At 50.6% G+C, this 25,728-nt stretch overlaps 1 protein-coding gene across 1 annotated transcript in view; it reads right to left on the minus strand.

Annotated features, from left to right (window-relative positions):
* The window catches only part of Asic1 (acid sensing ion channel subunit 1), a 32,257-nt gene extending 18,225 nt beyond the window's left edge, over window positions 1-14,032 (minus strand). The window contains exons 1-3 of the mRNA XM_041642699.1: window positions 13,546-14,032; window positions 12,297-12,674; window positions 11,596-11,791 (exon numbers count right to left, since the gene is read on the minus strand). Of these exons, the coding sequence (XP_041498633.1) occupies window positions 11,596-11,791; window positions 12,297-12,658 (558 nt within the window). The 5' untranslated portion in view covers window positions 12,659-12,674; window positions 13,546-14,032. The remainder of the gene's footprint in view (window positions 1-11,595; window positions 11,792-12,296; window positions 12,675-13,545) is intronic.
* Between the last annotated feature and the right edge of the window lie 11,696 nt (window positions 14,033-25,728).

The following is a 25,728-nucleotide window of genomic DNA, read 5'->3' on the forward strand; positions in this document are numbered from 1 at the left end:
GAACAAACCACTGTAACCTGTTATGCAGGGTTGGAGAAAAGCAAGAGCTTTATGCCAGCACTAGCTCAGTCCTCTATCGATGAAATGGTGCTCACTTTCTCCTCTGCTGGGTTGAATGAGAATGGCCCCCATATGCTCATATCTTTGAATATTTGGTCCCCAGTTGGTGGAACTGTTTGGGAAGCATTTGGAGGCGTGGCTTTGTTGGAGGAGGTGTGCCACTGGAGGCAAGCATTGAAGTTTCAAAAACCCATGCCATTCCCCCAGTTAGCTGTCATTGCTTCATGCTTGTGGATCAAGATGTGAGCTCTTAGCTCCTTCTCCAGTGCCATGCTGTCTGCCTGCTGCCACGCTCCCCCGCACGATGGCCATGGACTCTAACCCTCTGGAACCATGAGCCCTAAATTAAATGCATTCTTTTATAAGCTGCCTGGTCGTGTTGTCTTATTTTGGCAATAAAAAAATAATTGTGCTAATTGGACCAAGTGAGCAAGAGATGGCAACCACTTTGGACTTATAACACATATGCGCACACGAGAATGGGAAATAAATTCAGCCAAAATTCAAGGGCCTTCTACCTCAGTGAAATTTCTATGAGTCCAGTAGGTGAAGGGTAAGTTACTGCATCTAGCCTCTCCGGCCACCAAGAAAGAAGCTCGGTGTATAAGGGGCCTGTGTTAGTCTGGCCCACACACCGAGACTCAGAAAGCTGCTAGCTTTGGTGGGCTGTGGAACAGGAAAAGGCTCTTCAACAGGTCCTAGCTGCTGTGAAGGCTGCTGTACCACTTGGACCATGTGATTCAGCAGACCTGATGGTACTTGAAGTATTAGTGGTCAATAAGAATGCTGTTGGAAGGCAAGCCGAAATAGCTCAGTTGGGAGAGTGTTAGACTGGAGAATGCTGTTGGAGGGGCTGGAGAGTTGGCTCAGTGGTTAAGAGCACTAACTGCCCTTCCATAGGATCCAGGTTCAATTCCCAGCACCCACATGGCAGCTCACAACTGTTTGTAAGTCTGGTTCCACTCTCACAGAGACAGACAGACAGACAAACAGACAGGCAAAACACCAATGCATATAAAACAAAATTAAATAAAAACTTTTAAAAAGAAAGAATGCTGTTTGAGCCTTTGGCAGGCCCCATAGGTGAATTACAGAGGAGACTCCATTTCTGGTACCATTTTCTGTCTTAGTTCTTTTCTATTGCTGTGATAAGAAAATATGACCGAGACCACTTACAAAAGAAAGCATTTAATTTGGGACTCACAGTTTCAGAAGGCTGGAGTCCAGGGCCATCATGGCAGGGAACATGACAGGCAGGTATGGTGCTGAAGAAGGAGCTGAGTTTACAAGCATACAAGCATACAAGCTAACTGGGAATAGCATGGGTCTTAGAAGCCTCAAAGCCCACCCACAGTGACACAACTCCTCCAACAAGGCCACACCTCCTGATCCTTCCCGAATAGTTCCACCAACTGGGGACCAAGTTTTGAAATATATGAACATATGGGGGCCATTCTCATACAAACCCCACTTTCCCTCTGTTTTCTGAGGCAGGATCTCATTGGGTATTCCAGGCGAACCTAGAACTTGCACTCCTCTTGCCTCAGTTTCCTGAGGTGGATCTATAGGCCACCGCATATGGCTTGGCTCAACAGTTTTGAAAGCTATTGAAGAGGAAGAATAAAGCATGCCTGGCAGCAGTGGCGCACGCCTTTAATCCCAGCACTCGGGAGGCAGAGGCAGGTGGATCTCTGTGAGTTCGAGGATAGCCTGGTCTATAAGAGCTAGTTCTGATGGAGGAAGGTCATTGGTTAAGTAATAAAGAAACTGCTTGGCCTCATAGGTTAAAACATAGGTGGGAGGAATAAACAGAACAGAATGCTGGGAGGAAGAGGAAGTGAGCTCAGACTCGACAGCTCTGCTCTCTGGAGCAGAGACGCTATGCTCCGCTCTCCCGGGCAGACACACGCGATTCAGCTCCGACCCAGGATGGACGTAGGCTAGAATCTTCCCAGTAAGCACACCTTGGGGTGCTACACACATGTTTGGAAATGGGCTAGTCCAGGTGCGAGAGTTAGCCGAGAAGAGGCTAGATATAATGGGCCAAGCAGTGTTAAATACAGTGTCCGTGTAATTATTTCAGGGCATAAACTAACAGGCGGCTGGGGTGCTGGGGACGCAGCCCCATCGCTCCTATTACAACATAGTTCCAGGACAGTCTCCAAAGCTACAGAGAGATCCTGTCTCGAAAAAACCAAAAAATAAAAAATAAATTAATGATTTACTTATTTCTATTTTATGTGCATTGGTGTTTTGTGTACATGTATATCTGTATGAAGGTGTCAGGTCCTCTGGAACAGGAGTTACAGACAGTTGTGAGCTGACATGTGGGTGTTGGGAATTGAGCCCCCCAGGTCCTCTGGAAAAGCAGCCAGTGCTCTCCACCGCTGAGCCATCTCTCCAGCCTTGTACACATTACTTTTAATAACATTGCAGAAGAAGCCCTATAGTGTGGAGGGGCTGGAGAGATGGCTCAGGGTTTAAAGAGTTCTCTTCCAGAGGACCTGGGTTTGAGTCCCAGCACCCACCCAGTGGCTGCTAACAACCATTTGTAACTTCAGTTCTGGGGATCTGATGCCCTCTTCTGGCCTCTCTGAAGCTACTGCATGCACATAGTGCACAGATACATGGAAGCAAAACACATAAAATATAAATAAATAAACATAAAATATAAAATATAAATGAATCTAAAAAACCCCTAAAAATATGGAGGGTGCTGAAGAGTTGAAAGATGTATGTTTTTGTTTTTTTTTTTTTTTTTGGTTTTTCGAGACAGGGTTTCTCTGTGGTTTTGGAGCCTGTCCTGGAACTAGCTCTTGTAGACCAGGCTGGTCTCGAACTCACAAAGATCCGCCTGCCTCTGCCTCCCAAGTGCTGGGATTAAAGGCGTGTGCCACCACCGCCCGGCGTTATGTTTTGTTTTTTATCTTAGCCCAAAGTCTGATACTTAAGGAAGTACTCAGTAAATGGGAGCTATCATTATAGCAATGTGTTTATTTCTTTGAGATGGGGTCTTGCTGTGTTTCACAGGCTGGTCCCCAACTTCAAGGCTCAAGTGATCATCTGACCTCAACTACCTAAGTAGCTGGTTACCAGAGGTGTACCACAGTGCTTGGCTTAGATGTGTGTTTTTAAGCGGGGAGATACTGAATATGTTTTGATGCCACAGGAGGGCTCCACTTGAGGAGTAGAAATGGCCTACAGAGGAGGGAGAGGTGGTATCACTAAGATAACGCTCCTATAAAAGGCAGGAGGAGTCAGACAGTGCTGAGACCATCGTAGATAAGATGAATGTTCCTTTCCTTCCAGGGCTTCCTACCAAGAGTCAGGCGATCTTGTCTGAGGCTTCTATTTTCTTGATCAAATGGAAGCAAGGTCATCTGTTAGGAGGAGGAGGGGTGAAAAGAACAGAAAGGCAGAGTAGAGAAGCCTGCAGGCATCCTGAGGAGGTTTACCAGTTGGCTAGGGCAGCTCAGCAGGGTTGCCAGGTAGCATGCAGGCCAGTTTAAGGATGTTGCTCATGAGAAGGATGTGAAGAGTATGATGTCATCCTGCTCTGGGGTGTGGCTTCCTCTGGTACAGTGAGGCTGCCCTGGGGCTACCCTCTATGGGATCAGTGGTGGATTCTTCTAAAATTGGGGATTGGAACAATGGTGCCAAAAAAAGCAGAGGTGTTGCTGTGTGGGGGTAGCACATGCCTTTAACCCCAGCACTTGGGAGACAGAGGCAGGGGGATCTCTGTGAGTTTCAGGCCAACCTGATCTACAAAGCAAGCTCCAGGATAGCTAAAGCTACACATAGAAACACTCTCTCAAGCCAACCTCCCAAATAGCTATAATAAAGAAAATAAAATAAACAGACATCTAAAGATTTGGTACACTCACAAGGGGGTGAGACTCTTGGGGCCACTTCTGACCCCATCTTTTCCTTCCTACCTCAACACACCACTTCCCAGAGTATGTGCAGCTGGGAACCCAGACAGCTTTGTCTGCCACACACAGTGCTCGGCCCACAGCCAGGAGAACCTGAACTTGGAAGATCCAAAGTCAACTAGACTGCCATGATCTCAGGCATATCACACAACACCATGACCCACAGTCTCCCCATCTTTCCAGTGATGATATTAAGCTTTTTACATATTTAGGAACAGTGAGACTTATATGAACACAAGTAAAAGGAATTTATAATTTCTCTTCGTTTTTGGTTTTTTGAGACAGGGTCTCTCTGTCTAGCTTTGGAGCCAGTCCTGCAACTTGTTCTGTAGACCAGGCTGGCCTTGAACTCATGGAGATCCACCTGCCTCTGCCTCCTGAGTCCTGGGATTAAAGGCATGTGCCACCTCTGCCTGGCTGGGAATTTACAATTTCAAAGCAAGACGTAAAGTTGCTGCTATGGGTTCCTCATGCAACAAGAAGTCTATCCACACAAAGCTCCCACCCCCAGCACACACAGAGCTGTGCACATCCCATGAACATCCACATATGTCCATTCCATTCTACATCTATGCTCTCTCCAGATGTGGAGATGGAGGTGCAAATGTGTGCTTGCTTTCTAGGGGCACACGCACTGGGTGTGCTATGAGGTGCACATGTGTGATTGCTCCCTAGGGGCACACGTGGTGGGTGTGCTATGAGGTGCACGTGTGTGATTGCTCCCTAGGGGCACACGCACTGGGTGTGCTATGAGGTGCACATGTGTGATTGCTCCCTAGGGGCACACGCACTGGGTGTGCTATGAGGTGCACGTGTGTGATTGCTCCCTAGGGGCACACGCGGTGGGTGTGCTATGAGGGGCACACGCGGTGGGTGTGCTATGAGGGGCACGTGTGTGATTGCTCCCTAGGGGCACACGCGGTGGGTGTGCTATGAGGGGCACACGCGGTGGGTGTGCTATGAGGGGCACGTGTGTGATTGCTCCCTAGGGGCACACGCGGTGGGTGTGCTATGAGGGGCACGTGTGTGATTGCTCCCTAGGGGCACACGCGGTGGGTGTGCTATGGGAAGTCTAAATTGGCTGCTTTCCATGGCCCAGGCCACTGCAGCAACTTCTCATTAGGAATGTTCTTCACCTGGCTGATGGAACACACCAGTTAGAGACACAGGACACACAACACTAAACAGCCTCCTGGGCCCTAAGACAGTCACATAGAGGACCTGTAGGTGACAGGGATGGGATGGGTTTGTTTTTTTCTTAAAATTCATAGGATCTCTAAAGATCTTAACTGGCCATTCCTTTCCCTCTGGAATGGTGTTGGTGCTCACTGCTCACTAATGTTTGTTCTCTCTCCCCCCAACCCCTCTCTCCACTCCAGAACCCAGAGTTCTGTGAATGATAGCAATCACACCATTGAGTTACATCTCCAGCCAGCTGCCCCAATTATTACAACTTCTTAAGGGAACACAAAGTTTCATGCTCACTTAAAAACATTCCTCGGGGCTGGGCATGGCTGCCAACATCTTTAATCCCAGCACTCAGGGCACCCAACACTCAGAGGCAGGTGGATCCCCGAGTTTCAGGACAGCCAGGGTGACACAGAGAAACCCTGTTTCAAAAAACAAAAACAAAACAAAATCCCTCAAGGAGAATGTTCTATGCATGATATGTCACTGAAACACACCTGTTATATAAGGTCTAGCCTTGGCCAAAGTGCCTCAGAGAGTCTTTATCCCGGAAGCAGGGGCCGCCCCTAGACAACACTTCAGGGCAACTCCTCTCCTTACAGGAAACTGGGTCTAGAAGCTGAGAAATAGTCAGGTAGAACTCTTCCCCAAGCCCTGCCCAGTCTTTGTGCTCCACCTTTCGGAATGCCACCCAAGGGTCCGACTGGACTGTCCTCGGCCAGAAGCCTTGGCAGCTGCAGCTTGAACCAAATATGAGTGAAAGCTTGTGCCTGGCCAATGGAAGGCAGATATCAGTGGCTGGAGAAAACTGTCATTCGGGTGGGAGCATGTTGTAACACAGAATGCTTGGAGTAGCTAAACTGAGCTGAGGTGGGGGATTCTACTTGGATCTTTCAGTGTCCCCTAAGGGCACGAGAGAGAGGTCTCCCTTTCACTGCCACACCTCAGCCCCAGAACAGGAGCTGGCATTTGGAAGCAGCTCTGTCTGAAGGCAATAAATTACAGGCACCCCCTCGATCCCAACTCCTCATCCCCAATGTCCAATATCCCCCACCCTATCCCCAACACCCCCTTCCATCATCACAATTGCCTTCCACAAAGTTGAAGCCATTCTGGAATGACCTGTACCTCTAACAGACTGTCCCCAGTCAGTCTGCTGGCATCCCTTCTGCCTCCGGAACACAGTGGGGTGCAGCACACATCTCCTAGTGCGTGTCCACCAGTCAGAAAACACGCCTTCTCCCAGCCCTTTACTTCCATCTCTGCCCCCAGAGGCACTGAGGTACTTATATCAATTCCCTATTACTTTAGGCAAGAGCAGGGAGATCAATTAGCTCAGAGAAGCCTCTTAGCTGATAGCAGTCTGGGAGGACTAGCTGGGGTGGGAGGGGGAGGGGCGAGAGAGGGAACTAAGTAACCCCCAGAGATCCCAGAGATGCAGGGAAAAGATGGGAAGGCAGAGCAAGAGATCCTACTCCAGGGTCTCTGGGCTCCTGCAACGGGTTCTGCTCAGCTCTTCTCCCCGCTGAATCTCCATCCATTCAGGCACTCCCTAGGGAGACGGGCAGGACCTCCCTAGGGACAGTTGGCAGGACCGGGGTGTGTCTGAATTCCTTGAGTGAGTGGAGCCCTGCCTCCTGTGGAGCCTCTTCAAAGTCTGTGTCTGTTCCTCTCAGCAGTCCCCTGGGCAGGACCATCAGGACTGCCACCGGGATGGCCTTTGTCACGTCAGTCTTTCTCTTCTCACCCTGCCACTCCCTCCCAGGGGAGAATGTAAGTCTGGGTAATAAGATCAGGCCCCTCCAAGGATGTTCATTCTGAGTGTCTATGGGGTCTGGTGGAGTAAGGGGCATTAGAGAAGGGACTGCCATCCCTGGGCTCTCATTACTTGTTTATTTATTTTTCAAAATTTTACTTTTTGAGTCAGAACCTAGTGCCTCGTTCTTGCCAATGTATCCCCACATTCCTAGGCCTCTAGTTGCTTTAGAGGACCTCTCTGTCCCCAGTCTGATCCCCAGGGTCACACCTCCTTTTAGGTGAGCCTCTTTCTCCCCTCAGCACTCCAGAGCCTTCACATCTCCCCTCAGAATGCTTAGAAGGGCCCACCCCTTCCGTACCCACCCCATTCCCTCCACCCTTGCACGGGGCGATTGGATTGTCTCTTCAGGATCTAGAGGAATCTTGTGGCCACTCCAAGCTCCCAGTTCCAGCCCTGCGTAAATCCCTGCTCCTACCACACCCCTACCTCCAGAACCCGCTGTCTCCTATTTCCTTTCTCTTCCAAGGCCCAGACATGAATTCCTGCTTCTTTCTTCCCTAGGCAAAGGCTCTGGGTCTCAGCTGGAGGGGATGGCATAGGGCAGATTGGGCAACCATCTGCAGGCCCCCTTCCGTTGGTGCCACTCAGCATTCCAGCCACATCGCGCTCCCACTGCCAGGGACAGATAAGGTGCAGCTGGAGGCTGGCACCAGCTGTGACTGTGCTCCCTCCCCAGCCCCCTCCCATGGACTAGCAGCAGCTGAGTCCCCCCCCCACCCCCATGGAACCCCTGTCCTGCCTTGGCCTGGCTGCCCCTAAGGTGGGGAAGGAGAGAGGAGCTTCAGACCTTGTTGCCCTGGTAACCAAGCACCCCACTGGGAAGGAAGGGAGATGGCCAGGAAAGAAGAGGACCTTGTGTTGGGCCTTCCCTGCTCTCTTGCTTTTTCAGAAGAGAGCTTCTGATATCTACCCAACTGGATTGCCTAGGGGTATCCCTGGCTGCTTCCTGCCTTTCTCAAACCCAAATGACTTCCAAAACAAAATTTCCCGGACTTAGTTCAGGCCCCTCATCCTCCCAGCCTCCACACTCACCCCATCCTCCCTGGTCCCACACTCACCCCATCCTCCTTGGTTCCACACTCACCCCCATCCTCCCAGGCCCCACACTCACCCCCATCCTCCCTGGTCCTACACGTACCCCATCCTCCCAGGCCCCACACTCACCCCATCCTCCCAGGCCAATATATTCCCTGAGGTTGAGCAGGGTTCAGAAGCGCATCTAGGGGAGTTGGGATCTTTGGGCATCGAGGCAGCCTTGTTCTATGCCTTCCTGAACAGCCTTAACAACAGGGTAGTTGCTGTTAACGTGAAGAAGTCCAAATATGCCTATGTGCACAGCATCCCCAAACAAGGAGCAAAGACTTGGGCCCTCATTTAAGACCCCCTGCTCTTCTGGGTGTGGTGACATGCAATTATAATCCCAGTACGCTAAGGTAGGACTGTGAATTTGAGGCCAGCCTGGACTACAAAGTAAGACCCCCATTTCAACAACAACAACAAAAAGATGAAAAGCCTGTTTGCAACTACTTTTAGATTAAAGACAATCAGCAATGAAAAAGGGAAGTATCTGTTTGCCTCTAAGCCTTGATCCTGCAGACACATGTTTTTCCTCAGTGCTCCATTGGCCCAGAGGCTAGATGCACTTCCTCGACACGCCTCCCGGCTGAGCAGAGTGCTCATTAATTAGAAGACCTAGGAGAGGAAACGAATGTGAGCCCCCTTAGGATTGGAGACCCAAAGGGGAAAGCTTCCTGGGCCCTTCTGCACCGAAGACCCCGGGACCCCTGAGGGTAGACAAAGCTGTGGGGAGGAAAGAGCCTGGCAGTCGGGTCCACCTGCTGGCACTGGGAAAAGGCTGAGGAGTTTGGATCCAGCAAGATTTAGGGTCAGGTCTTTGACACAGGCTGAGAACCACAACAGCCCTAGTTTTCCCTGACAATACAGAGCCAAGAAATGCCAAGGTGGTGTCTTCAGGATGCCGGCCTGTGTGTCTGTCCTCTGAGCAAGAAAAAGCTCATACTGGGACTGGAGAGATGGCTCAGCAATTACTAGCGCTTGCTGCTCTTTCAGAGGAGCCCAGTTTGGGTCCCAGCACTCACATCAGGTGCTTACACCACCCTTACCCCCAGCTCCTGTGGATCCAATGCCCTCTTTCTAGCCCCTTAGGGTACCCATGACTCATGATTCTACAAATGTAAATAAAAATAACAAAGCAAAACGGAAGAACTCAGATTGCTCTGGAACTCTGCAAACCAAATACTTCTCTGACAGTTTAAAATTGTCCCCTTAAACATGATGGGCAAATTACATTTCTCTCTCTCTCTCTCTCTCTCTCTCTCTCCCTCCTCTCTCTCTCTCTGTGTGTGTACACCACAGCACTCAAATCGAGGTCGCAGGACAATTTGTGAGAGTTGATTCTCTTCCACTCAGGTTATCAGGCCTGGTGGCAAGCACCTTTACCCACTGAGCCATCTTGCCATTCCCAACTAAACTTTTCATTGACTTCCTACATCCCTGTCTTTTACTTTAGCACCTCTCCAGGTTGAGTTATGCTCCTCCCTCCTGCATCCAGCACTACCAACCACCCAAGTGAGCAGGTTTCCTCTCCAGGCTGGTCCCTTCTGTTTGTGTTTTCAGCGTGCTGGAGACAGGGACACTACTCTCTGCTATCTTCAGCACCGTTCTATTTTTCTTGGAAACATAGCTTACTAGCCCAGGAGCCCTTTGGGCTCAAGGTCTGGAGGAGTCCAGGACTTTCCTGTTGGGCAGAAGTGATTGCACCTGGAGTAACTGCCCATCAGCTTGGCTCAGCAAGGAGTGTGCTCGTGTAATCGGCATGGAATTGACAAAGGCCGGCAAAATGAATCTGCCTCCCAGAGTTTAAAGAGATTGGGAAGGCTTGTGTAACCCCAGCAGGAAACGTTAAACATGCCCAGGACTCTAACCTTTCTACACAAACAAGTGGGGTTCACGCTGTCTAAGACAAGGAGGAAGCAAGCAAGTTGAAGAGAAAACAGTCAGGGAGGAGAGAGAAGTATTGAGAGTGGAGAATTAGGAAGAGTCCTGGGGAGACTGAGTTTGAAAAGGCCATGTCAAAAGTGAAAGTGACACGGGATCTTCAGGGTCAGCAATATTAATGATTAAAGCACACTGTGTTGGCCCCTGAGGAGATATGGGTTCTAATCCTGGATCTGTCATCAACCAGCTAGTGAGTTAAGGCTTCGTCGTGTCTCCGTCTGTGCATGTGTAAAATAAAGATAATTTGGTTATTTATGAAAGGGATTGAGAGGCTAGACTCCAGATCCTTAAGGTTTCTTTCTAGCCTTTGTGCATGTGTGTATGTATTTGTGTGTGCGAGTGTGCTTCTTCTTTGTGTTTTGAGATAGGCTCTCTCTATATCGTCCAAGCTGTGCACTTTGAGCTCAATGTCCTCTTGTCTCAGTTTCTTGAGTGCTAGGATTACAGGTTTGCACCATTGTATCCAGGGTTTTTTGTTTGTTTAATTTGGGAGTTTTATTTTGTTGCCTAGGATGGTATCAAACTCCTGGGCTGGACTGTTCTACTTGCCTGGGACCCCTAAGTAGCTGGAACAATGTGTCAATATACCTGAGTACAGTTTTGATTTCAGACAGGCTCTAGCTATGTAGTTCAAATAGCCTCAAAAATCCCAACCCACCTCAGCTCCCCGAGTGCTGGGATTACAGGTGCATACCCTACATCCGGCTACGTGTGATTTTTTTTTTTAACCCCGAGGAATCTATGTGATTTGCCCAAGAGCACCTAGCACATCAGTTGCCAAAGTCAGTTTCCAGAACCTGTGATGCCAGCCGGAGGGCACCACATCTACGGGATGGGATATGAATGGCCAGGGGTGGTATCTCCATTTTCAGAAGCAAAGGGAGCCTCCAGTTCAGCTGTAATTGTGCTGCATCTCGATGCTCTGACACTGAGTGTAGAATATGGCAAGGGCGAGCCTACCCTGCCTTGTGTGTGTGTGTGTGTGTGTGTGTGTGTGTGTGCGCGCGCTGAGACTGGCGTGGAGAGAATGACCCTTGTAGCTGTTCCCGAGGAAGCTTCCCTACCTCCCATGCTCCACAAGCTTTTTAACATGCACTTATACCACCCAGGGATCTTATCTGACACGGACTGCTGATTCTGCTTCAGTAGGTTAGGAATGCGGGGTGGCAAAGTCATTCATTTCTTCCAAGCTCCCAGATGACAGTGTGCAGACCTACTTTTCAGTAATAAGGCTGTACTTACCTACCACTACTAACTCTGATCTCTGTGACCCAGAATAGAAGATCGGAAGGATTGGGGCCCCTCTGGGTAATGTGTGTTCCTGTGTATGTGTCTTTATGGGTGGTTTATGTAGTCTATACCACAGGCTTCCTTTCCAGCCATCATGGATGCAAGACTGAGGTTCAAGTCTTCATGCAGTACAAATGCACCATGTGCTGAAAAGTCCCCTTCTTCCAGAAGCAAACCCCAGGACACCCAACTTCCTCTCCCCGAACAGCAAACATAAAGAGATGCTCGGCCTGCTTCTTATCTGCTCCCCTTTTGGGGATGGGGTGCCACTCCACACCAGGGACTCACCACTTTGAAGTCTTCAGCACTGCAGGTCTCCCCTCGGAAGTGGCAGGAGAGCAGCATGTCCCGGATGTCATGTCCTGCTCTATCGTAGAACTCACGCATGTTGAAGGGCTTGGGCTTGAAGCTACGGAAGTTGGCCTTGTCCTGCAGTATCTCCAGCTGCTTTTCGTCAGCCATCTGTGTGTCCGGTATCTCATACCTGGAGCCCAGGAATGAGCGGCATATGGATCAGCATGACCACTAATGTCCATGCCCTATTTGGAGTTGGGTAGGGGCAGTGCTCAGCCCCTGGAGGATCAGATCTGGGCATAGATAGACCAAGAAGGAAAGCTGGGACTGTCAGGAGAACCTGACACATGGAATGTGAGAGGACAAAGGATCTGTAGTGGCTGCCCGGGGTAGAGTGAGAAGCATGGGCAAGGCAGGGGCTATGGATGGTACAGTCTCTCCCCTTTAAAGGTAGCTGCCACATCCCCTAAGTGAGGAGATGAGGACATAGTGGCAGGAGGAAGGCGAAGCTCACTCCAGGGATGGTTCCAACATCTCATAGCTTAGGCTGGGTGGGAATGGAGCTGTTTGGAACCATGCTGGAATCAGACTGTGTGTAGGTAACTGGTTCCTCTGCTGTGGCTGGTTTAAGGGGGTGCTACAGGGCAGAGCTGGCTGACTTTTGCCATGCAGAGGGGTGGATGGGAGATGCCCACCTGTTGTTGAGCAGGGCCAGCAGCTCCCCAGCATGGTACAGGTCATTCTTGGAGACTTGACTAAAGCGAAACTCATTGAGGTTGCACAGCGTGACAGCTGGGAAGGTGAGCTGGGAGGCAGCCACCTCGTCAAGCTTGGTGACGTGATGATAGCAGAAGTAGTATTGTACACGCTCAGTGCACACACACAGCAGGACCGCCAGTGAACCCAGGAAGCACAGAGCCCAGAGTGCTCGCTTCAGAGATAGTCGCTCATAGGAGAAGATGTGGGCAAGGCCATGCAGCGTGGAGCTGCTGGCGAAAGCCTGGATGCTCACCGGCTGGACACCACCCACCTCCTCCTCCTCAGTCTTCAGTTCCATCCTTGCCAAGGGGATCCTGGGGGAAGGAGAGGAAAGACAGGAGTCTGTCATTGCCCTGAAATGAAGGTACATAAAAGGCCCCTCCAATTACGTCCACCCAAAATCCTTTTCCGGAGGTCACTGCTCATCCAAGGGAGGACTTCCCTGATGTGCAGGCTCCAAGGTGGCTTGATGAAAGGACCATCCAAGATGATAAGCATTCAAACATAGAGGCTCAGGTGTCAGCTGAGGTTGGGAGAATGCTCTGCAAGGGAGACTTCCCAGACTATGGGAGACCCCGGATATAGTCACTAGAGTGAATGAGGGAAGTCCCTATGCACCCAAAGGCAGGCACAGGAGTTCCCTCCAGATGTGAGGTCACTCTGGGACAGGGATGTACCCCAGCCGAGATCAAACTTTCCATAATGGACTAAGCCAGGGGTCAGAAGCTCTTCTCTTAATCAAGGGTATCCCCAGGAACAAGCTGTCACCCTAGATGCTAAACCAGGGCCTGAAAATCTCCAGAGGTGGCCACATCTGGGGAGGGGTTCAGTCTGAATTCTCACCTTCTGTGTCTCCTGTTCTCAAACAGGCACAGGCACAGTCGCAGGCTGTGTGTGTGCGTGTGTGAGTGTGTGTGTGTGTGTTTGTGTGTGTGTGTTTGGGAGGGGGTGGCAGGCTGCCTGAGGTGGATGTATGAAGGGGGGGCGCGGTTCCCTATGACAGCCAGTTGTCCCCGCCCCGAACGCATCCCCCTCCAGTCCAGCTTCTCGTCGCAGTCAGATTCCCGGCTCGGGTCTCCTCACCCCCGCCCCCTCCCCATCCACCTAGCTTGGTTAGGGAGGAGAGTCTTGGTTTCGGGATGCTGGGGAGCCCCGCGGCCCAAGGCGGCAGGGTGGAAAACCCACCTGAGGGGGCTGGGGAAAGCCGGCCGCCGCTGCAGGTCCTAGGGCACAGGCCGTCCGTGGGCTCAGCGCCGCGCGGCGGAGGGGCTCATCGCCCGGAGCCCGTGCCGCCACCCGCGCAGAGCCCTGCAGGGAGCGGCCCGCCCGGCCGGCTCGGCTCAGCTTGGTCCGCCGCCCGCGCGCGCTTGCTCGCTCGGCTCGGTCCGCCCGGGGCTCGGCGCGCTGGCGCTGCGCGGTGCTCTCAGCCCCGGGATCTGCAGGGATCCATCGTCCGGCCGGGAGGCGGCGGGAGGGGAGGAGGAGGGGAAAGGGTGCGCGTGCGCGCCTACGAGTGTCTGCGAGGGTGTCTCTGGGCCGGTGTGCGCGGCCCCCCCCCCCCCCCCCGGCCCGGGAGCGGAACCGAGGGCTCCCCCCGCTGGCTCTCCTCTTCCCGCTGCTCTCAGCAGCGCTACCTCGCTAGGATCTTGGAGCCGGCTCTCTGCTTGCAAGGCCCTGTGGCTTGTGTGTATGTGAGTGTGTGAGACTATGTGTGTGGTGTGTGTATGAGCGCGCGCGCGGGCGCGGGCGCGAGCAGGAAGGGGGGTGTCTGCCCCCAGCGTCCCCCTCCTCACGCTGTCTCCTTCGGATGGAAGCTCCTGCCTCTTGCTGATGCTTCCTTTGGTGGCACATGCACACGTGTACACACACACACACACACACACAAACACACACACGCTCGGAGTCACAGTCACACTTGACTGATTCAAGTACTTGCCTGTGTGGAAATCCAGAGTCTTACCAAGCCGCTCAGCCTTCCACACATCGCATAAGCCTACACATCCCTGAACCTTGACCCACACATGAGCCTTTACCTGTTTGTACACATTCCCTCACCTGCTCTTATTCCTGCTTCCCATCAACATGTGACACACACACACATGGCATATATATAAATACAGCTTTTGTCACCCAGACTCCATCCGTGTATCACTGGACTGCTTAAAGAGAGCGTGTGCCTCACTGGCAGGTCTCAAAGGCAGGAGAGAAAGAAAGAGAGGTAGCTAGAGTTGGGGGCATTTGGACAGAAGTAGGAAAGGGGGAGATGGAATAAAGGGTATAAGATGGGGAAAGCCTGAAAGGGGAGTACACTTAGGAATGGAGCAGAAATCTGGGGGCTGTTCCTGTAGCTGTCTCTCTCCTACCCTCCCTCCTTCTTTCTTCGAGGCCTTGGGGAGCCCCTCCCTATCCAATTAGCAGAGAAGGAGCAATCAAGGGGAAGTTGTTAATTTGCTGACGCTCATTAGGGGCTCTTAGCACCCAGGCTGTTGAGGTCTGAGGGTGTCAGATGATGGTGGGGTAGTGGTGATGGTGGTGATGGTGGCGTGTGTGTGTGTGTGTGTGTGTGTGTGTGTGTGGTGCAAGACCAGAATTCTATCTGTTGTGGCTCCTTTGCTCCACTTACAGGCTGGTGAACTCTGAGAGAAGGAAGGCAAGGCACGGGTCTTGGGGACATGGTTCTGGGTTCAAGTTGGAGGAATGGATTTGCAGAACCTGCAGGAGGAGTTGACATAGAAGGAAGAAGTTGATGAGAACTTGTGAGAGGTTGGGAGTAAGGAGTACCCTGGAAACCAGTGAAGGAATCTGGAGATTCCACAGAGAGAGTGGGGCTTAGAGCTGGGGAGAAACTGAGATCCATTCAGCAGGATCCAGAGCACCAAGCTGCCAAAATCAAGATAGAATCTTCCATGCAGGCTGGGGAGCTGTCCAGCAGCACAAGCGGCGCTGGTGGGCTGCCATGCCCCTGGGCAGCCGCTGGGTGACAGCAGTCTCCCAGACACTTAAACTCTACTCAAAGGGAGGTGGGGAGGCTTTGGGAGTAGGAATTACCCTAGGAGGGTCGCGAGCTGGGTCTGAGGAAGCAATGGTTCTAGTACTGGGTCTAGTCTGATTCCAGGTTCACAAATCCGCGGGGGAGGGGAAGACCATTTTGGAACATCTGTAATTCCTCCTCTTTCCAACCTTCCCAAGCTGAGTGACACGTGGAGCCTCTTTTAATGACTGCAGATTGCTTCAGTCACCTGGGATGTTACCGAGGGAGCTGGGATCAGCGGGGGTGGAGGGAAGGTGATGAGGTGAAGAGGAGGCAGGCCTGATTGAGGCCGATGAACAGCCTCAGGAGGAGTCTGGGGGAAGATAAAGGGCAAGAATCAGATTTCAGGGCTCCCAGACCTGCTCCTGCCAGGACCCCTGACTTCTGAGCTTCAGTTTCCTCATCTGTATGATGAAGATTGTATGTATTTCAAGGATTGCATTAACCACCGCATGAAAAATTCTTAGTATATTGGTCTGTGTTAGCCAATCCTCAATAACAAGTATTACCAGCGTTCTGATTTGGATCTACAAGTAAAATGACCAGTGAAGCCACCTCAGGGCAGACCTTGGGATGGTAGCTCTTAATTCAGGGAGTTGGGGAAGTCTTCCAAATGGACCCACTTTAGATCAATCAAATCACACATTCAATGGGTGGCGTGTAGAGGTCCAAACCTTCTGTTTTATTTTGAGACAGGGTCTCACTATGGAGCCTTGACTAGCCTAGAACTCACTATGTAGACCAGGCTAGCCTCAAATTCAAAGAGATCTGCCTACCTCTGCCTCTTGAGTGCTGGGACTAAAGGTGTAAGCCACCACACCTGGCTAGTCATGTCAAACTTCTTAAAATTATGTTTGTTTTATGTGTATGGGTGTTTTGCCTGCACATACGTCTGAGTGCCAAATGATTGCCTAGTGCCCGTGGAGGCCAGAAGAGGGCATCCGATCCCCTGGAACTGGAGTAGTGCACGGTTGTAAGCCAACATGTGGGTACTGCAAACTGAACCTGAACCGTCTGGCAGAGCAGCCAGTGCTCTTAGCCACCCAAGCTTTTTAAGATCTCTAAAAGCAGTCAATCTTGAGAAATTTTACTCCTCAGAATCAGCAGGTCTGAATCAAGACTTCATAGAGTTACCATAAGCCCCAGCCTCAGAAGTTTGATTTTTACACCCCATCTAAATTCCTCATTCTGATATCTGCCTTTGTCTGAGATGAAATGTAACCCACACCCACGTGTCACTCCCTCCAGCCCTGTACATTGCTTTGAACGTCCACTGAAGCTTTTCCTGTGTCAGATATGGGACAAAGGTAAGCAATGGCATAGTCCCTGCCTTTAAAACCCCCCAGCATCAAAGCAGTTTGTTGACAAGTGTCTCTAGAACAAAGGTCAGCTGTGAAACAGGGGTGGGGGTGGGCTGGGCTGCAGGGGGCTAGTTATCCTGACAGGGCTTTTTGGACCAGGAAGTTGAGGTGCCAGGGCCTTGGCTGGATGGCAGTTGAGGGTCCAGAGTGGGTGATTGACATCCTAGTCCAGTCCTCCTGCTTCCCTTCTGCTCCTCTGAGCCCACCCACTCTCAGCCAGGCCCTGATAGGCTCTGCTCCACATGGGTGACAGCTACTCCATGCCCTTCTTGGACCTCATGCCCTTTTGCCCCTGGGCCATGAGAAGGAAACGGGGCTCCTCCCCCCATTAGAGAAGAGCATCAGCCTAGGACTCACCCAGGGCTTTGGTATCTTGCTGACATGGGTTCCAAACCTAGATGTGTTACAACAGTGCTGTGTGGTGCTGGCCAAGAAATGTAGTCTGTCTGAGCCCGGCTTTTCTCCATAAACTATAAAACGCAGCTGATGCCTAGACCGATGCAGCAGCGTGTGCCTGGCTAACAGTAGGTGTTCTATCAATAGTGCCAAGCACCAAGACCATCTCCGAAAGGCTGATGGGGGCAAATTCCCCATGGACAGTTTCCTTGCATATGGTCCCATCTGCTGCATGTATAGAAGCACCCTCCAGCCCGTCAGAGATGGGTGGAGGAGAGGGGAGGGCAGAGGGGGGACAAGGCCCCCTGGGACTCCTAGGCAGCTCTTCTCGCTCCCCCATGCGTGAAATCGTGAATGCCCCAATCTGTCGGTATCCACTTCATTTGCCAGCTCAGCAAATGCAGAGACGATTAAGAAGTTAATTAGCAGGCAGTAGGGAAGGGGCTAGGGACCCATCCTCACACTCCTTCACCCTTCTGGGTCCCCACCCATGAGCTCACTTCTTCCACCCACCCCCACCGTCTTGGTTTTCTGGTTCAAAGGCTCCTTTCACCCCACTATGCTTCTCTACCGCCTTCACCCTTTCTAGCTCGTGCTGTGCTCACTTCTGACCCATTTCTCTCCCCCTTCTCATTCAAATCAGCCTTCTCTGTGCTTCAAGGCTCCCTCTTCCTCCTCCCAGCCGAGCTCCATTCTCCTCTCCTCTGCTTTTCCACCTTCCTGGTTCCTGCTCCCACCTGGATCTGGATCTGATTGGACTCCACATCTACCATAGGAATCAGCAGCTTCATGTTGCCTGCCAGGTTCTCTGTCTGTCCCTGCAGGCTCGGAGGGTCCTCCTCTGGCGTTCATTTCTGACTTCTGGCTCACTGGCTGCTTGAGGGCTCTGATTTGTGTCAGTGCAGGAGGTAGGACAGGACATGGAGCAGAAGGTGGGGGAGATTTCCTTCACATTCCTGTCCCTGTCTGCACAGCTGTGGCTAAGCTTGTACTCCTCCCGACTCTGGGGGTGGCTAGAAGATGACCACCTCTTTCCCTTTCTTTCTTTCTTTCTTTCTTTCTTTTGTTTGTTTTGTTTTTGTTTTTCAAGACAGGGTTTCTCTGTAGCATTGGAGCCTGTCCTGGAACTAGCTTTTGTAGACCAGGCTGGCCTCAAACTCATAGAGATCTGCCTGCCTTTGCTGGGATTAAAGGCGTGTGCCACCACCGCCCAGTTTGACCACCTCTTTTCTACTACATTCTGATTTATGTGTCAACATGTCATATTCTGAAATCACAAGCTTTACAAGGGAAAGATCATTAAGGGGGGGGGAGAAGAGTGAGAGAGAGTGCACGTGCGAGTGAGCATGCTAGAGCAAGGTGGAGAGTAAAGGGCAGAAGGATGCAGAGGGAAGGAGTAGGGAAGGAGAACTGGAGACACCAAGACAGGGCAGAGTCCCAGTGGCCTTTCCCTGCCTGGAAAGGCTAGGTCTTTGAGAAGTGAGTGCAGAAGGGACACAAAGGTCCTCATGCCAGGGATTTTGCTGCCTCCAGAAACTTCCCTGGTTAATTTCCTACCTAGCGCTGAGTTCCAGGTCCTCCCTGAACCATCTTGGCTTCTCTACTTCGGAAGCTACATCTGCTTGGGAATAGGTCTGTCTTCTTCTTCTTCTTCTTCTTCTTCTTCTTCTTCTTCTTCTTCTTCTTCCTCTTATTCTGTTTTTTGTTTTTCGAGACAGGATTTTCCTGTGTAACAGTCCTAGCTGTCCTGGAACTAGCTCTTGTAGACCAGGCTGGCCTTGAACTCACAGGGATTTGCCTGCCTCTGCCTCCTGAGTGCTGGATTAAAGGCCTGTGCCACCACCGCCCGGCCAGGTCTGTCTTCCTGTATCTTCTTTAGGTGGGGTATCCCAGAAGAGGGAGTTGCCTTGATTTCCAGAGGCGAGGGCACTGTGGACGCGGTGGGCCTAGATAAGGATGCTCCAGTCTTTCACTTGCTAGTCTGGAGTGGGACAGAGGATCCAGGGCACCTTCTGGGGGAGGGGCTACATTTCTGACAGTGGGATGTAGAGACCTGACGTGAACCTGGTAAATACAGCTGGGGAAATAGCATTTAAGGAATTGTGTAAATGAAGAGCATTTTTGGGAGTCCTGGCTGGGTTAGGCAGAGTCTGGGTCTACGCGCGCACGCGCGCGCGCGCTCGTGTGTGTGTGTGTGTGTGTGTGTGTGTGGTGTGTGTGTGTGTGTGTGTTCGCGTGTGCGCGCGCGCGTCCTCTTTTCCTTCCATCAGTTCGTCCTTGGGGCGCTGGGGTCTCGGAGCTGTTCCTAGCAAAGCACAATCCTCCACCACCTAGCAAGACTTCTCCAGTCCACTGCCCTTCCCAACGGGCCCCCTCCTACCCTAGCCGGCGCCCGTGGAAGGCGCAATCTCAGCGCCCAGGGCGGCCAGCGAGCCAGAGGAGGCAGAGGCGGTGAATAATTCATGGGGCTGGGAGGCCCTTATCTCCCCGGCCGGCCCCACCCGGGGGCCCCTGTGCTGGGCTGCAGTCCCTCGGCTCTCCGCTTTATCTCGACGCCCAGCTTGTAATGCAGCCCTCCATATCACAGGCAGAAGGGGAGATTAATTTTCTGGTTTTGCATGGGCGGGGAGGGGGAGAGGGCGAGGGGAGGTGCCGGGGAGCAGAAGCTGGGATCTTTCCGATTTCAGACTCCAGCGGCTTAATCCTCTCCCAGGCCTGCAGGAACCGGAGGAAGAGGGTGTTGCAAGCCAAATTTCATCATCGGCGTCAGCCCCAACAGAGGGAGGAGGAGGCGAGGGGCAAACAGACGGCAGAGGCAGCAGCGCTGGCGCGGAAAGGGGAGCTGTTTGGAAACAGGGTGTAGGGTGGCCCTCAGCCTAGCTGCGCACAAGGCTGCCTTGTGGTGAGCTGGGACTCCCTGCCCATGTGGTGCACGTGTGGGCACGTATGTGACACATGGAGCTCGGGGGTACATGGGCATACCTCTTTGGAAGCTGACACCATCCTGATGTCTGCCTTGCTGTGCTGACAGCATAGACCCAGAAAATCTAAAGAAACATTGACTGACGGGTGTCTGGGTAATGTTGACGGTCTGAGCAGACACAGAGCCACATGCTCCTAGAATCTGGTTCTGCCAGCTTCTTGCCATCTGCCCCGTGGGCCCTAGCACATGCCCACTACTGGCTCCCTTCATTTTTATGTGCTTTCATGGTCTGCATGGGACAGTGAGGGTCTCTCTATGTCTTCTTACAAGACATGACTACCCAGATGTAGAGGAACCTAGCACCTGTTAGCTGAGACCAGAAAGTGAGTCCCAGGGGAGATGACCGACACCTGGGTCACTGATTCTGTGAAAGAAAGGATGAGATGCTAGGAGAAAGAGCTCGGTGGAAGAAGCGTTGGTGAGAACCAGGAGAGCATTTAAAATGTGGTGTTTGAGATGCGGCTTTTTTTTTTTTTGTTATTAGCAGAAATTGGTAATAATGGTGCCAGGGGGAGGTGAAGCATCTTAGTCTGGGAAAAAATGATGATGGGGGGACGTCAGGGTGAAGACATAGGAATTTCCTTTGTTTAGTAGACGACGGAGAATAGTGAGGGTCAAGGGCTGGGGTCAAGTGAGAAACTTAGATCTACCCTGAGGTTGCAGGGTGGCCATTGATGTGTTGTGAGCAGGAAGCAGCTTGGTCAAAATGGGACCTGTGGGAAGGAAAAATAGCCAGCTTTATGGAACATTTGCATGCTGGGTATTGTACTAAATGCTATGGAAGAGATTATCTCATTGAAACCCTTAGGCATCGAGGTCACTCCATTTTGCACTAGGTCTTAGGCAAGAGGCTGAGAAATGATGTCACCTCTCCGCATAGACAAGAAAACTGAGTCACGGAGGTGTTGGCAATAGAATGGAAATCGATGAAAGGAACAGAGATTGGCACAATAAATTATTTAACAACCCCATGCACTTTCAGGTGTGGAAAAACATAGACTCCTTTTTTTTTGTATTTTGATGTTCAATTAATCTTTATTCAGTTATTAACATTCCTCCAAATAGTCTCATACTACTTACACAACCAATACATCAAAAAACTTCTGCAATTAACAAATTTTATTTCTCCAAATATTTAAGCATTGATTGCAAATGAAATCAAGCTCCTCATAAGTCCATCAATTTTCCTAGAAAACTTTAAACATCATTAAAAGCAGACGGAACACCCACTACAAAATCAACATCATGCATTTAATTTTCTTTGTGTGGTATTTCTAGTGCCGCTTTCTTTGTTCTTTTTGTATTTTCTTTTCCCTTCCCAGGCGTAGGATTCTCCTAACTTAAACTAGAGAGTGCAGATTTTCCTTCTCCCGCAGCTGAGACTATGGGATGAGAGCAGGCAGACGGGAGAGAGTGAGGAAGGTGGACAAAGCCTAGGGGTGGGGAGGGTTTTCTAAGGACATTCTTCTGAAGTTCATTCTGCATCCCTCCCCTATCCCATCAGGAACTGCTCTCTTTCCAGGAAGGCCAGTCACAGGCTCTGAGATTTCGTGTATGACCCTAATCTTTTCCCCCAAAAGATTCTGGTTCTGAGGACCTTATCTTTACAGCGCAGCCCACCGGATAGCGCTGTTCTGAAGGGGGCCTGGTCTGGTTAAGCTGAAAGCCTTTGGTCAATTGGTTAACTGGAACTCCAGCCTTTCCTTCTCAACCGCTAAGACCTTCAGCATTGTCATCCAGGGCGCTGAAGCAAGTTTCGAAGATGAGTGTGAGGTATTAAAGGCTTAAATTAGGGCAGTGGTGATGCAAATAAAAAGGAAAGGATTTTTTTTTTTTTTAGAAAGTCTATGAAGGCAAAATTGACTTCTGCTAACTGGAGGCTAATATTTGCCTCATTGAATCAACGAAATGCATGTGAGTCCTTTGTATTTTACGAGCACCACTACATCCTATTTTTTGCTTTTGTTATCGCGCTACCATTATAAAATGGCTAAGAACAAAACCACACAGGGTTTGAACAAAGGCGTGAACAAAAAGAAGGCAGGTGAGGAGGCTGAAGGACAAGTGGAACCCGAGAACCATTAGTCGAAGGGATGAAGACAAGGTAGGAGGTGTCACAGAGACCACAGGGGTGGGAGCAAGAAATAGAGAGGTGTGTTATGGAAGCCAGGACAGAAGTGGCTTGGGTCTAGGTGGGGCAGTATAGGTTTGTCAAGAGACAGGGAAGGAAAAGAGATAAGAGGTATAGCGATTGTAGGATGTGTTGTTGGGGTCACAGCGAAGCTGGTGAGGAAAGTCATGCGCTTGAGACCTGAAAAGATGCAAGATAGGAAGGCGAGGGTGGCTCTGGGTTTCTATGATGCACAAGACTGAAGATCCCTCTGTGGCCAGTGTGACTCTTCTTAGTGAGCAGAAACCGTGTGTGCCATATGGTCCTCAGCTTCCTGGCGCAGCTACTGCCTCCTGCTCAATTTCTAGCCTTCCCTGAGATTCTGAGATGTGGAATTGCAGAAGCTTAGGATGGGCAGGCACTCACCCGGGTGTGGTGCTACACGCTTGCACTACCAGGATTTGGGAGTCGGAAGCAGGATGATCATGAGTTTAAGGTTAGCCTAGGATACGAAGGGAATTCAAAACCAGCCTGGGCTAAATCACAGTATCCTGTTTCAAAGTACCAAACGCTGGAACTGTAGCTCAGTGGTAAAGCACTTGCTTGAATGTCTAACATCCTAGGTTCTACTCTGGCACTGGAAAAGCCAAACCAAAATCAGACACACATACTGAGCCTGGAGAGCAGAAGTCACATGCTTGCAGGGACAAGGCTAGAATTAGAGTTCCAAACCCCAATGTGACACCCTGTACTTGTTCCTCTGTGGAGATCTTACTGCGTGAGGGCTTGGTCACCTAGATATCTGAAAACCCTTTCCCATTTGCTAAAATCTTTGTTTTGTTTGTCAGGCTTCAAAATGCTGGGACTGGGGTGGTAGACATGAGTGTACCATGAGGCTTCAGTAAAGATGAGTCCCCTCATAGGCTCATCCAGGAACACCTGTGGTGTTGGGAGGTTAAGGTAATGGGAGGCTGGAGTGGGAAGATTGGAGGCTGGAGATGGAGGCCCTGGAGTTTGACAGAGGCTCGGTCTGTCTCCCCTTAAAGTTTCTCTCTGTCTTAAAGTGTGTGGGAAGACTGAGAAGGGGAGATGAAGTGATGGTGAATGAGGTATGTCCTCAGAGAAGCGAGAGCAGATCAGGGGTGCGAGGTTGCAGAACTGGATGAGGAGGTGCCTTTCTCTAATGGGAAAGAGCCACGCCACAGACAAGACCTAAGTGAAGCATCCCTCTGTCTGTCCAGGGCCTCTGGACATGTTACCTCCTCCCTCTGTCTGCTGGTGGTAATTGCTCTCCATTTGGTCATTACTTAGCTCATTAATTGCCCAAAGGAGAGGAGCAGCCCAGAGCAGGGGTGACTGGCAGAAGGAGTAATGGATCAGATGGACTCTTGGGGAATGGAGTGGACTGGAATGTGGCATGGGCTAGAGCGTAGCAGAGCTCATTCAGACTCAGTTTGGAGGGAGCATTTCCGCTGTAATGGTGACCCAGCACTTTACCTCCAGGTCCCCTGCCATGCCCACTCCAGTCAGCGCCATTAGCTCCACTTTCCCTGGGGTCATGGCTACCACCATTAGCATTTGCTAGGCATCCTCTAAGGTGGCTCCCAGTGACCTCTGCCTCCTGGTATTTTATGTTTTGTATAAACCTATTCCTTTGGCTTGGTTGCAATTAACAACTCCTTCCTTCCTTTCTTTTTCTTTTTCAAGACAGGGTCTCACTATGTAGCTTTGGCTGTCCTGGAACTCACTCTGTAGACCAGGCTATCCTGGAATTTGGAAGATTGACCTGCCTCTGCCTCCCGAGTGCTGGGAATAAAAGGTGTGTACCACCACCACCAAGCTTGAATTTACTTTTACATTTATCTATTATTTTGTGGTGTGTGTGTGTGTGTGGTCAGAGGCCACCTCTCAGGAGTTAGTATTCCCATTCTTCTTTGTAGGGTCTAGGGACTAAACTCAGCTTGTCAGGCCTGTGGTCAAGCCCTTTGCGCATTGAGCCACCTCAGAACCCCCAATAACATCACTAACATCTCCAGTGAATACAGTCCAGTGAGGTGATGGGGCGTGACTTTAAGATGAAACCACACCAAGTGTGGTAGTGCATGCTTGTAATAGCACTATGGAAATGGAGACAGAAGGTTCAGGACTTCAAGGACCCCAGCTACAGAGGGAATCTGAAGCTAGCATAGGCTGCATGAGGGTCCTGTCTCAAACAGATGGATAGATGAACAGATTAGTCTCCAGAAACACTGTGCCTTCCATTTTAGGTACTCTTTCACTTGGACTGAGGCGAAGCAGCTGCCATGATGGCAATGACCCTGTAGGGGCTTACGTGGAGGGTAGCCTCAGGCCAACCCCCAACAAGGCCCTGAGGCTAAGAGGAACTGAATACTGTTTATAATTGTGTTCATGACTTTGGATGCAGACAATCCTCCAATGAAGGCAAGAGGTGACATGGTAGGCCCTGTTGTCACCTTCATAGCTGACTTGTGAGAGACACGAGCCAGAAACATCCAGTTAAGCTGTTCAAACACCTGACCTGCAGAAGCTGAGTTAATAAATGTGTGTGCTTTTTTCACCTAAGTTTTAGGTGGAATTTCTTTCTTTCTTTCTTTTCTTTTTCTTTTTTCTTTCTTTCTTTCTTTTTTTTTAAATATTTATTTATTTATTTATTATACAGTATTCTGTCTGCTTGTATGCCTGCAGGCCAGAAGAGGGCACCAGACCTCATTACAGATGGTTGTGAGCCACCATGTGGTTGCTGGGAATTGAACTCAGAACCTTTGGAAGAGCAGGCAGTGCTCTTAACCGCTGAGCCATCTCTCCAGCCCCTTTTCTTTCTTTCTTTTTTTTTTTTTTTTGATTTTCAAGTCAGGGTTTTTCTGTAGTTTGTGGTACCTGTCCTGGAACTAGCTCTTGTAGACCAGGCTGGCCTCGAACTCATAGAGATCCACCTGCCTCTGCCTCCCGAGTGCTGGGATTAAAGGCGTGCGCCACCACCGCCCGGCCAGCCTTAGGTTCTTCCATCTAGAAATAATGGATCCACACAGTGTTAGCTTCTGTGCTGTTTACCTCTTCTCAGGCTGTGTGCAGCCCAGATATTGTATGAGGAATACTGAATGGAGCCTGGCTCACAGTAGCCCGATAAGAAACCCTAATCTTGGGGCAGGAGAGATGGTTCAATATTAGGACCCCTGGATGCTTTTGTAGAGATTCAGTTCTCAGCACCCACATAGTAGCCCACAACCATCTCTAACTCCAGTTCCAGTTAATCTGATGCCCTCTTCTGGCTGTTTTGGGCAATGCATACATGTGGTGCATAGTAATACATGCAAGCAAAACATACACATAGCATATAAACAAATATGTCTTCTTTTAAAAATTGAAGAAAAAGAAAGAAAGCAATCTTGATCCTGTCCCTAGCTCCAGTACCTCCTCTGTCCCTGGAGGCTGGGTGGAAGTTGTCTCATCCCTTATGACAGCAGGA

The sequence above is a fragment of the Microtus oregoni genome, unplaced genomic scaffold (genome assembly GCF_018167655.1).
Source record: "Microtus oregoni isolate MIOR12 unplaced genomic scaffold, Mior012 000077F_ref0000221, whole genome shotgun sequence".
In the NCBI taxonomy this organism is placed as follows: domain Eukaryota; kingdom Metazoa; phylum Chordata; class Mammalia; order Rodentia; family Cricetidae; genus Microtus; species Microtus oregoni.